Source organism: Orcinus orca, chromosome 7 (genome assembly GCF_937001465.1).
Source record: "Orcinus orca chromosome 7, mOrcOrc1.1, whole genome shotgun sequence".
NCBI lineage: Eukaryota > Metazoa > Chordata > Mammalia > Artiodactyla > Delphinidae > Orcinus > Orcinus orca.
Window position 1 is genome coordinate 42,901,058 of NC_064565.1, and position 12,425 is coordinate 42,913,482.

The following is a 12,425-nucleotide window of genomic DNA, read 5'->3' on the forward strand; positions in this document are numbered from 1 at the left end:
GTATCAGTGTCTTCCTCTACTCCCATGTACCCCTCACCCTCAACCAGAACTACCATCACTACCCAAGCAAGATACCACCCACTCTAATCTCCTCTACCACACAGATACCCCTCAAGTTTTATGTTACTTGTGACTGTTGTTCCCTCTCACTGTTGTGGCCTCTCCCGTTGCGGAGCACAGGCTCCAGACGCGCAGGCTCAGTGGCCATGGCTTACGGGCCCAGCCGCTCCGTGGCATGTGGGATCCTCCCGGACCGGGGCACGAACCCATGTGCCCTGCATCGGCAGGCGGACTCTCAACCACTGCGCCACCAGGGAAGCCCTGTTGTTCCCTTTTGATTTTTCTGTTATCTTGATTTCACCTGCATCAAAAATGTTTTAGGGTGGAATATATCTGCATGGGGAATATATCTACAGGAAGGATTAGGGAGGAAATGTGTGTGTATTTGGGAGACAGTAAGCACCAGAAAGTAATCTGATGGTACCCTCTTAGATGGTTACTCCAGAGGTCTCTTAAGGAGAATGAGATACAAAACCCTCTCTTGGGGGACTTCCCTGGTGGTCCAGTGGTTAAGACTCCACGCTTCCAATGCAAGGGGCCCAGGTTCCATAGCTGGTTGGGGAATTAAGATCCCACATGCCTCGTGACATGGCCAAAAAAACAACCACCACCCACCCACCCAACCAACCAACAAAAAACTCTCTTGGAAGGAACAAACAAAAACATGTAGGCTCTTGGGTAATTATGTTGTGTTTCCACAGATATGCTAACACCACGTTCTCCTGCATTTTGATTTTTAGAAGCTGAAACATACTGAGAGTGACAAGCTGCAGGTACAGATTCAGGCTTACCTGGACAACGTGTTTGATGTGGGAGCTCTGCTGGAAGACGCGGAAACCAAGAATGCAGCTTTGGAGAGGGTGGAAGAACTGGAAGAAAACATCTCTCATGTAACTACCTCTCAGAAAAAGAAAAATGGCTAATGTTTCAGCTAGGTGCAAGGCAGAACAGATGTTAGCTTTTATGGCAGTTAAGGAAAGGATTTGGAGTCTAGGAATGAGATGCAACTTGAGCTAGAGAGCAATCAGAAGCCATTCTGGGCTCTTTCAACGAAGGCAGGTATGTTACTTACGACTAAGTGGAACCCATTGCCTTCGTTCACTGCTCAGTTTCTGCTGCGTCCAGATTCCCTGGCCACCTTAGTTATAAGAACAGGAGAGTTAGAAGATTGGCATTACCTGAACAGAAATGCAACTAAAATATGTCCGTTTGGTGAAGAAGTATCTTCTTCTGAATGTGAGTCATCTTGTACCAAATGTGTCCATGCAGGCTGTGGACGGGCTGATCTAGTGTCCTCATGATGCGGGTCTTCACTTTCCTGCCTCATGGGCACTCAAGTTCTAAATAGCTTCATCTCAACGGTAGCATTTTCAAGGAAATCAGCAAGTTTTCCCATATATCCTCTTCTTGCAAGAAGTGTCCTCTCAGTATAATGAACAGGAATATGGTGTGTCTTAAAACCCAGACATTGTGAGGACCACATCCTTTTGCTGAATTCTGATTGAAAGTGTCCTTGATTGTGAAAGGAATTGTCTCTTTTTGGAAGGATGTGGTTTTTCTCTTTGAACGGTCCATTTATTTTTCTCTGCATTTTCTTAGTTAAGAGTATTACTTGTGCTTAATGTCCTTCCTCTTTTCCCATCAGTCTGAAAAGGGGCATCTTCATGGCTTGTGGTTTAGCCAAGTTGCCAAAAGCCCTCCCTTTGTAAGTGCTGTGCTGACTCAGTTGGTACCTGCTTAGGAGAGCACTTATAGGCTCTTCCTTTTTCTCTTTTTGTCTCTTCCCTTAAAATATTTATATTATATTCTGAACTTGGTCAGCATAAATCTCCACTCTTCCTCTTTACCTTGCCTCCCTGATTTTCTTTATGTGTGATTATTCTCAGTGAGATGTAAGAAATCAGAAGGTGCCCAATTTTAGAGCCTTATGTGGAAAGTAACTTTCACTCATGGCTCACCCCATCTTTCTCTGAAGCCTTAGCTGGCATTGCATGACCATACTTACATAACCTGCTATTGTAGTAACCACCTGTTTATTTGAACTACCCCTCCAAAATGACTTTTATTATTTGGATAGTTTGAGTCAAAACAAGCAGTAGTATTTTTTCAACTGGTGACTTACAACAACAAAACCAAGTTTTCTGGGTCAACAGTTTTCAAAAGCTTTTGCCTAATGGCCTTTTCTTAGGGAGGGAAAGGTGACTCGACCTCCTCCCTCACCTACTATTCTCTACGTTCGCTGGCCCCTGCAGAAATGGAGAAAGACACACTGTGTATGTCAAAACACTAAGGAGCTGACTTACGGGTCTTATTAAGGATCCCTTGTAAATGAATTCCTCTTAGAAACAAGTATGTATTCAGCACCATCTTATAAATATTAACATTTTCAGAAAACAACTTGGGGAACACATGCAGGACTCTGATGGGCCCCTAGTGGTCTCTGAGCTACACTTTCTGAAAACCAAGGACCTGATGAGAATGATCCTTTGTTGTGACACATCTTCCCTTTCAAAACTTTACAGTTGTCAGAAAAACTGCAAGACACAGAGAATGAAGCCATGTCCAAGATCGTGGAACTGGAAAAGCAGCTCATGCAGAGGAACAAGGAGCTGGATGTTGTTCGGGTACGTGTGATGATGGTAGCCACACCGGGTGGGCACTGCAGGGCATGCGCTGTAGCTTTAGCCTAGTAGATAGGACCCGCATATGTTCACGGTAGAGGGAGGCACGGATGCGGCATATTTACTGGAACCATTTCAGAGGTGAAACTCTTCTGAAAAGTACACATAGTTAGCGTATGTCTTCACATATGTGTGCATTCCAATGCTGGGGCTTCATTACTTCCTTATCACAGGTTTTGGGAGCAACAGTATTTTCCCATCTGGACGAGTCTGAGTGAATTCTGTGGATCACCCATTTGGTTGGAAATAAAAACACAGCATGGATTTAATTCATGCCACTTATTTATTTTTCTTAGGACTTGGACTTCTTTGTATTTCTTTGCTTTGCTTCTGCTTGAAACCAGATTTGGTAGTTGCCATGGAAACGGTGAACTCACAACATAGACAAGACCTACTGGCATTCACCAAAAGAAAAAAAAAAAAAAGGAGAGAGAGAAAGAAAAAAGTCAAAAACAAAATCAATCCATTTTATTATCAGATAATTCCAGCTATTTGGTTTGGCTTTAGCATTGTTTTACCTTACAGGTCAGGTATTTATGGAGCGCCATCCATGTGCTTGAACATAAAAACACCAAAATGCCTGGAGGGCTTTTAGGCAAATGGCTTGCCTTTACACGGCCGTTAATGATGTGGCACGTTTTATGTGATACTTATCATGTCTGTGTGTGTTGCTTGATATTCTGACAGGTCCTCCAGTTAACTCTAGGAAATTTATTTTCTGGCACTGCATCGAGACAGAGTTGTAGCATATGGACTCAATTCAAGTTCAGACTCTCAGATTGTTAATAATAGACAGGGTGTGAAGAATGTTCCCCTACCTGCTGGAGGTTTGTGGTGAGAGATCACGTGTGTAAGGCCCAGCAAGTGGGTTCCATAAACTCCTTCCACTGGAACCTCTGTGGACCCCTTATAAAAGGAACCAGGACAGCCTTTGAATTGAAAATTGTAACTTCTTTGTTCTGTGAAGAACCTAGACAGAAATAAGGAATTAGTGGAGGGAAATATTGGCCTGTTTTGGAAAACGTTACAACAGTTGCTGTCCTGAGCTTGGTCAAGGGGGCATTGTGAAGGCCAGAGAAATCCATTCAAAACAGTCAGCCGCTGGTTACTCATAAGTGGATTATTCCATGATTTGCAGATTTTTAATCCAAGGCTGACTTCGGTCCAAGTCTGATTTAGGGACCTTTTGTCTACTGTTAGCTGATATGTATCTAGGAGTAACAAATGAATTTTAACAAAAGTGAAAAGAAAACATGCTGCACCACCAGAATACCCTCAGGATATTCCAAAGTCAGCTATAAAATTATTTTTGGGTCATCTCTGCCCTGTTCCTCTTCACCTGTGGGGAAAACTGACTTAGCTGTATTTATTAATGGAAAGAATTACCTCAACAGTAACAACTGCTAGAATGTATTGCATGCATTACCAGTGAACAATTGATAACGACTGGGACTTTATAAGTTCTGGCTGAGTTCCATAGAATTCCTATGTGTGTGTGTGTGTGTGTACATATATATATATATATATATATATATATATATATATATATATATATATATATATCCTTTTTCTTTTTTCCTTTTTTTTTTTTTATTTTCTTTATCCTCAATTTGCCAATCTAACGGTAATAGGCACGAATGTCACGTGAAGACCAACTCTTGACCATGGTTTTTTTTGCAGGAAATCTACAAAGATGCAAATACCCAGGTTCACACATTAAGGAAAATGGTCAAAGAGAAAGAAGAAGCCATTCAAAGACAGTCTACCCTAGAAAAAAAGATTCATGAGCTGGAGAAACAAGGGACCATTAAAATTCAGAAGAAAGGGGATGGAGACATCGCCATCCTGCCGGTCGTGGCTTCTGGCACGTTGCCCACGGGGTCCGAAGTGGCGGTGGGTGACTTTGTGGGGCCAGTGACGGGGGCTGCCGCCTCGGGACCCTTGCCCCCTCCTCCCCCACCACTGCCTCTGTTGTCAGACACACCTGAAGCAGGTAGGAAGCCTTGGCGAGAGAGCTGAGGTAGAGCATTGGGATATCTGTACTTCTTTTACCTACGGTTCATCTATGTCCTTTGTCTATTTCTGTTGGCATTTCTTTTATTGATTGATTCTAAGAACTTTTACCTTTTGAGATGAAGGGTATACGTCTTCATTTCACACATGGCACAGAATGTTCCCCATTTGTTACCGAGGACATTTTTGTAGTCTTTGGGGAAAAAACCCTTTGTCCTCCTCAGTGTTTGTTTTCAGGTCCTTTATGTACACATGGCATATTGCAGGAAAAACCGTTCCCCTGTTTTCAAAGTCGATTTGTTTCTTTTCTTTTGCTAGCGCGAAATGGTCCAGCCACGCCGCCTATGCCCCCTCCCCCACCTCCCCCTCCCCCTCCCCCTCCCCCGCCTCCCCCTCCGCCTCCTCTCCCGGGTCCTGCAGCTGAGACTGTGCCGGCTCCCCCTTTGCCCCCCCCTCCTCCCTCTGCACCCCCGCTGCCCGGGACGTCTTCACCCACAGTGGTGTTCAACTCAGGATTAGCAGGTAAGAGTGCAGATTTAAGACCCAGATATTTAATACAAATACTCAATTGTCTGACCTCCAGAGGGTCCAGGCCATTCTTTCAAAATCCAGGTCTCTTGCAAAATCACATGTGTCTCCTCTTAATATAAGAACATTCCTGCTAATGCAGCCAGTAAAGGGGAAATTGTGCACAGGAGGCATTTTTCTTTCAGTAGCCTTTGTCACTCTTTCCCTGACAGGAAGTCCTGATCTCACACCGTTTTCCTACCTTTTCTCTCCCCACCTAGAGAAGGGAAGAGAGACAGGTTACCTTCTTAGGGATCAGTGCATTTTCATGGGTTCAGAAAACATGACAGTCCAAGCTCTGACACAGCGTGCTTTCAGTGCTTATGGCTCTTTTCTTTGAGGCTATTTTCGATGGCATCTATAAAAGGGGAAAATGCCTCTCTGTGTTAATTGCTTGATGTAGGCTTCCAGGCATTTCTTCCGAGCATTTGAGGGCATCACAATTCACTACAGTGGAATTAAGCTTCAAAGGGAAGCGTTACCACCAGCAGTACCTTCTTGCCTTGAAATGCTCCACTGCCCAGGATAGACTGCGGCATCCCTCCCTCACCAGAGATGAAACGGGGCGGGTGTGGGTGAGAGGGGGAGAGTTGCTCTAATGTCTTGAAATATAAGTTCTTATTTTTGACTCACAAAAATAAATTTTTACTCTTTTCTAAAATACCGCAAGTCATTTTCCCAGTCACGGAGTGTTCCCCTGGCGTTTGGAATTGCTCTGAGCTTTGCCAAGCCGTTCCTGTGACGTCAGATAATTCTGCTTCCTCAACCATTTTAGTCCCTTCGTGAGGTCTCTTATTTCTGATGAACTAGCACAATAATGGTCTCATTTCCAAGGCTGCAGTGGTTTTCAGAGCCTTTTGCCCCGAGTGTAAATGATGGTCTCAGCTGTAAATGATCTCCCAGCCTCCATCTCTTAGCATGTCCATCCCATCAACAGCTTTACCAGCCAGTCGTTAGGACTAATTTATCCTGGTGACTGAAGCCCTTTTAGACACCAATAAAGCACCTGTAACAAACATGTTCCACATCAGATCTGTGGTGTTTACTTCCACCCCAGCTCCTATAAAACTGTCAAACAAGATGCCCGTTCAAAGTCGTGTTGGCAGTAAACCAATGACTGACTTGGACCTTTCAAGGTCTCCCTCGTCTACCGCTTTCTTCTAGAACTTTTATTGCTTCTGAAGAACAAAAGTTAAAGGAGCATCATCATGAAACTGTTGGATTTTGAAACGTAAACAAACAGAAAACCTCTTAAGGAGCCCCAGGAATCTGTTACATCAACAGGCTGTTTTCAGTGATAGTGTCATTGTCATGTGCGTCTGGGCCCACTGATGAGGCTTTCCCTGTAGCCTCCCAGGAGCGCTCACCATGAGCGTGTCTCTCCTTTGGTCCTGCTTCCTTTCCGTCTGACAAAACCTAATGTGCGATACGGCCTCTACTTCCCTTCACCTGGGCTCCAACTTGGACCTCAGAACTGCCTTGGCGGAGAGAAGAGCCAAGAGTCTCAGATGTGCATGTCCAGGACTCCCTTCTGAACGAGTCTTGGCCTCTCTCGTTAAATTTTTTGCCTGGGTTCTTCCTCCTACTTAATCTTTATAATTTGTTGGCTCCAATGATTGCCTCAGTTTTACAGTGTGAAGCTCTGTGTTCAGCTGATCCCTCACTGCTCCCTTCAGGATTCCTGCATTTGGAAGTTGTCCCCTTTGTGTCTTATGCAATTTGAAGGACTGTATGTGGGACTGAAGAAACTCCTCTTCAGTGCCATAAGCGTCCATTAAACAATTACAAGATGTTGTGTTTTACAAGACATAAGGATTATAAAATCCTTACGAGTCTTTGATAGCTTGAGATCAGGTAGTTTCTACAAGGCCTTTAATCTCTTTTCATTACTCATCCTTAATTCGGCCGTTAATACTTAGTGGTTGTAACCCATTTTGTGAGATGTTTTGCCAGTGTATTCAGTAACACTCTCTCTCTGGAACCAAGAGGGCAGACAGCATCAGGATGTCCCCATAGAGCCAAGAGACAGCTGAGATAATATGCCAAGGGCCCCCCAGGAAGCCAAAAACCTGTGACATCACTAGACCCCTAGATCCACAGGCAACTGGATGTCTTATCTCTTCAGCAGGCAATGAGCAAGTGTCTTCTTGGTGACCAAGTCAGAGGACCAGGAGGAGGTCCCCTGAGTTTATCTTGTGGACTTTTCTTTGCATTTTATACAGAATATATTAGTAGTGTGACATGTGCATTTGAAGTGTAAGGCATACCTCCTTAAATCTGTTAGACCAACCTGGTTCCCATTCCCCGGTCAGGTCATCACTGACAGACCCCTGGGTAGTCTGTAACCTTTGCTGTTTCTCTTCGGAAGAATATGCTTTGGAACTTCACAGTGAGAATTGGGACTTCAGCTGATTATCTTTTCATTAACCTTGTTTATGTCTTATGGAATACCTAGCACAGGTCAGTATGGCTCTTTGGCAGCACTATAATGAAATCATTTTTCCCCCTTTTCTAGAAAAAGAGTTATTTTTTAAAATAAAATAATAAGGGCGTCTTTAAGGCAGGTCTGAATGGAAATGAATTCTTGGCTCTGGGCTGCCTTGTGAGATGTGTCCCAGAAGCATGGAATTCTCTGCTAAGAGTGTGTGGACTGCTGAGCCGCCGAACGCTAACCGTATCTAATTTTTCTTTTGTATTTTCTTTGTTCTTTCTGCTTCCACAAAAGACGGGCCAATCAAGCTTTTCTGTAGGTTGCTCCTCCCTGAGTGTGTTGAGTGTCTGCCCTGTGTTCCTGTGGGTCACGCTGTGCCTTGACATCTCCACCCCATCTCCCATTGAGCCATTGCATTTGCTCTGTGTCTGCGGGGAGGTGTGGTGCTGGCTGGCTGCTGTGATTCCAGGGTTGCCCACATGTTTTAGTTGAACCTATAGAAGAGGTTATGGCCCTTTAAGCAGGCATCCTGGGTTTCAGGTGCCCTGTTCCTTTCTCCCTGGGGAAAGGAATGTTTTTTAGTTTAGTTTTAAAAGTTGGATCTAAGACCTCAACTCTAGAAGGATTTTAGGGGTTTTAAAAATTTCATTCATTTGTTTGTTTGGTTTTGGCCATGCGCCGTGGCATGTGGGATCTTAGTTCTCCAACCAGGGATCGAACCCGTGCCCCCTGTATTGGGAGCGCAGAGTCTTAACCACTGGACCACCGCCAGGGAAGTCCCTAGGATTTTAGATTTATCCTGAGGGAGAGAGGAAGGCTCCTCCCCAGAACAAGGGAAAGCTGCTGGGTGCTGCTTTCCTAGTCCCCTTCCTCTGGTGATCGGTTCTCTCCACAGAACACCCACCCACCCACGCAGAGCCACTTCCTGTAGCTTGAACACTGGGAACATGGTGCGTATTGTGGTCACCTATAGACCCCGCCTCTGCTGACCCAGCCCCCCAACTCCCCAGTCAGAGTCAGGGCAGCCTTTCAGAAGAGAACTTTTTGGCCTGTGCTCTGATCTCAGGCTTATACGTAATCTTGCTTAAAGAGTTAAAAGTAGGGTGGCTGCACAGGGAGTTGCTTGTAGGGAGTGTCCTGATGCCTGCGTTGTCTGTGGAGGGATGATGGAACCGGATGGCGCTGACCTGTCACCCCCGCTCCCGTCCACCTCTTCTCCCTCAACTCTGCAGAAGTGCCAGACTAGAGGAAGGTCTGGTCCTTTGTCCCCTGGAGGACATGGGCTTTCCTGGGTAGCAAGGACAGAAATGGACACTGTTGGGTAGTAGAGAGTGAAGTGTCACATTTGGTGGTGGAAAGCCTGTTTTGGCAAAAGCTGTGTTTCTGTGTTCCTGCATGCTTCTGTGTGGATTTGTCAGATGACATTCCCGCTGTTTACGTGGCCTTTGTAACTCTGGAGGAACGAGAGGCACTGTCTCCGTTTTTTTCAGTAAGGCAGGCAGCCAGGTAAAAGCCCAGTTGTGTGTTCCATTTCTTTTGTTCTGCATTGAATTTCTTCTCCCTCCCTTCCCAAATAGTGTGGTGGGCATCCCTGAGACAGACTTAAGATGGTGAATATTTATAGCGAATTGGTTTGGGAAGACTTCTTTATGGTGTGTAGTTAATTAATGGAATTTTTAGTGGATTGCCTTTTTTAGCTCATTTCCCCAAAGTAAGAGGAGGTGGCACTCCCCCCACCCCCATCCCCTCAAAGGTGGGACCCTTCCTCTCTATTAAGAGGTTTTCAGTATTTTTAATGGGTGCATTCTTACCTTCTAGTTGCAGCAGTAGCTGGTTCCTGGCGAGAGGTTGCACTTAAAAGAGAGGGGGAGGGGACTGTGGCCCTTCTCCAGAAAGCAATACAAACCCAGATTTCTAAGTACCCCTTTTGTCTTCTTAAACATTCTATTTTGGGCCATTTGTGGCCCTTAGTCTGTTTGGAATAACTCTCAACAGCCAATATCATCCCCATTATTGAAATCATCCACAGGAGTGTATTGCTCTGGCTGGAAGTCAGCCTTCTTGACATTTCATTCCTGGTGGTTTAAGCAGACACTGTCTGCAGTCTCTGATCATCTTTGAAGATTTGTTTTGGAAATGTGTGTTAGAGAGCCAGAAATTTAGGATGTCAGAATGCGACTTCACATTCACCAGTGTCAAACTAAGTGACACAGAGTATTTGCCCTCTCTGCTATCTAATAATATAAAGAATCATTTTTATTCCCCAACTCTTTATTTGTCCTAAGCATTGTCCTGACACTGTGACTGTATTTCAACCACCCAGTTGCCTGCATTAAAAAAATAAAATAAAAGCAAAACCCCAGCTCTTAGGCAACTGTAACACACTGTTGTATCAATTGATGACCTCAAGTTGCCCTGGCCACAGTGTTGCCTGATGTTTTCCATATTTTAAAACACCTGGCCACCTCTTGCTAGCCTTCCTCCAGTGTTAGAGTGTCATCTGCAAGGACTGTTGTCTGATTGTTCTCGAGGGTTTTGGTGGAATCTTAATTTCATTCTCTCTGACCTCTGTAGCTGTGAAAATTAAGAAGCCAATCAAGACGAAATTCAGAATGCCAGTTTTTAACTGGGTTGCCCTGAAGCCAAATCAGATCAATGGCACAGTCTTCAACGAAATTGATGATGAGCGAATTCTGGAGGTATCTTTCTCATGGGTTAGAAACAAGGGGCCCTCTCTGTGCAGCAAAGCCAGAATGGGTGCTGTGTTAACCTGAAAGTTTCTGCAATAAAAGCTAGTGTTTTAAGTGTCTTGATGTAAAGAAGAAAAGGAGAATAAAATTGGATGCTGTTTTGTAAGGTGGTTCTAAAACTACGTTTAAAAACATATTATACATTAAAATGGAATAGTTTTGAACAGCTTTCACTGTATGTCACAAAAGGTACATCTGACACAATCTCTGCCCTTAATTTATAAAGGGGCATAAAAACCCTTTATTGAACTATAAGTGAAAAAGGACTCAGTAATCACGCCTACTAGCTGGTTTGGTGGATAGTTTTAGTCTGTGCTGGCCATCCCTACAAGGCAGTAATTGAAAGGCAATTGAGTTAACTGGTTGGAAACAGTTGTCTACTTTAGACATTTTTGTCTGTATATGTGGCATAAGTCACACAACACTGACACAAATAGAGAAATAGAGCAAGCCATGGCCCAAGACAAGTATCAGTACTTAGTAGAAAAAGTAACTTCTTTGATGCTTAAGAAACTGTCTAAATGGTGGCTTCCTGACTTCATTTTTAAGTATAATCTAATTTGCCTATTTCATTCCTCTCCAACCCAGGACTTAAATGTAGATGAATTTGAAGAAATATTTAAGACAAAAGCCCAAGGTCCTGCCGTTGATCTTTCTTCAAGCAAACAGAAGATAACGCAGAAGGGGTCAAACAAAGTGACATTACTAGAAGCAAATAGGGCTAAAAATCTTGCCATAACTTTAAGGAAAGCTGGAAAGACCGCGGATGAAATATGTAAAGCTATTCATGTGTAAGTTCAGGGCATTCTGAAAGATTATATCCTAGTAAATTTAGAATGAAAATGGTAACGCTGAAGAGGTGGACCAGAAATGACCTTCGGGGGTGCTATATTAGAATGAGTAATTAATTGTTTTAGAAGAATAACAACTGGATCGTGACATCGTTTATTATCTTGGTCTGTTCTCTTACATATGCCTACAGCAATGCTTACATAAAAGGAAAGTTGAGAGAAGTATTGCAGATGCTGAGAAAAGGGAGAAAATAACAGTTTTCTGTGGAGTATCTGAATTTTATCCAGATTCACTGAGTACAAATTTGATGGCATTTGTGGAATGATTCAACCCAATGCCAGATGCAAATAGGAGACAGAGGCTTGTCTTAACTCGTAACAATAGGAATGTGATTCCTGTTGCTCCTTAGCCCTTTCAGGGCATCTTAAAGCAAGTTTAGTTCTTTTTTTAATCCTTGAACTGCAGAGAAGGCATTGATTTTATTTACTCTTCTATTAGAAGAATCTTTCTACTCTTTGAGTCATGGTGACTTTCAAATATGATAGGGATGTTATTAGATGTTTTAGGAACTAATTCATCATTAATTGGTATTTCATAAATTTTGATCAGAGATTCTTAGGGGAGTAAAAGACACAGAGAAATCATTTGTTCCAGTTTCATGTCCTCAGCCGGGATCATAAGCTAGTAGTTTAGTGCACCCTATCATCTGTTCTGATTTCTAGTGTTGCAACCTGGTATGAATTCTGGTTTTTAATCTTCGCATATCTTGTTTGTCATGATGATTAAGTGTAATTCTATTGCTGAACAAAGATTGCCCAGAGAATAGAATAGAGACTGTAGCAAATACTTCTTTAGTTCAGATGGAGTATAGGTCCACAAAGACCGAGTATTCCCTCAAGGGATGTATGCATTTAAGCCAAAGCATCATATAGTACAGGCATTTGGATGCATTTTTTTCTAAAGGAGAAAAAATACCCCAGACTTACTGGTTTAATTGAAATCTTTTACAGAGTTCATCAGATATTCTGTAATTGTGTGTATAATATTACATCTCCTTAATTAGCAGTACTTCACAGGCCAAAAAAAACATGTCCTTGAACCACTTAACCACCAGAGACTTCAGCTTTCCTT

General features: G+C 43.3%; 1 protein-coding gene across 10 annotated transcripts in view; it reads left to right on the plus strand.

Moving 5' to 3' along the window:
- The window catches only part of FMNL2 (formin like 2), a 308,405-nt gene that overhangs the window by 271,899 nt on the left and 24,081 nt on the right, over positions 1-12,425 (plus strand). For 5 of the 10 annotated variants that reach the window (XM_049712703.1, XM_049712705.1, XM_049712702.1 and 2 more), the window contains 7 exons: positions 801-950; positions 2,583-2,684; positions 4,422-4,734; positions 5,073-5,276; positions 8,047-8,067; positions 10,327-10,451; positions 11,091-11,293. In XM_049712703.1, the coding sequence (XP_049568660.1) occupies positions 801-950; positions 2,583-2,684; positions 4,422-4,734; positions 5,073-5,276; positions 8,047-8,067; positions 10,327-10,451; positions 11,091-11,293 (1,118 nt within the window). The remainder of the gene's footprint in view (positions 1-800; positions 951-2,582; positions 2,685-4,421; positions 4,735-5,072; positions 5,277-8,046; positions 8,068-10,326; positions 10,452-11,090; positions 11,294-12,425) is intronic. The other 5 variants (XM_033400040.2, XM_033400041.2, XM_033400039.2 and 2 more) reach the window with 1 other exon arrangement.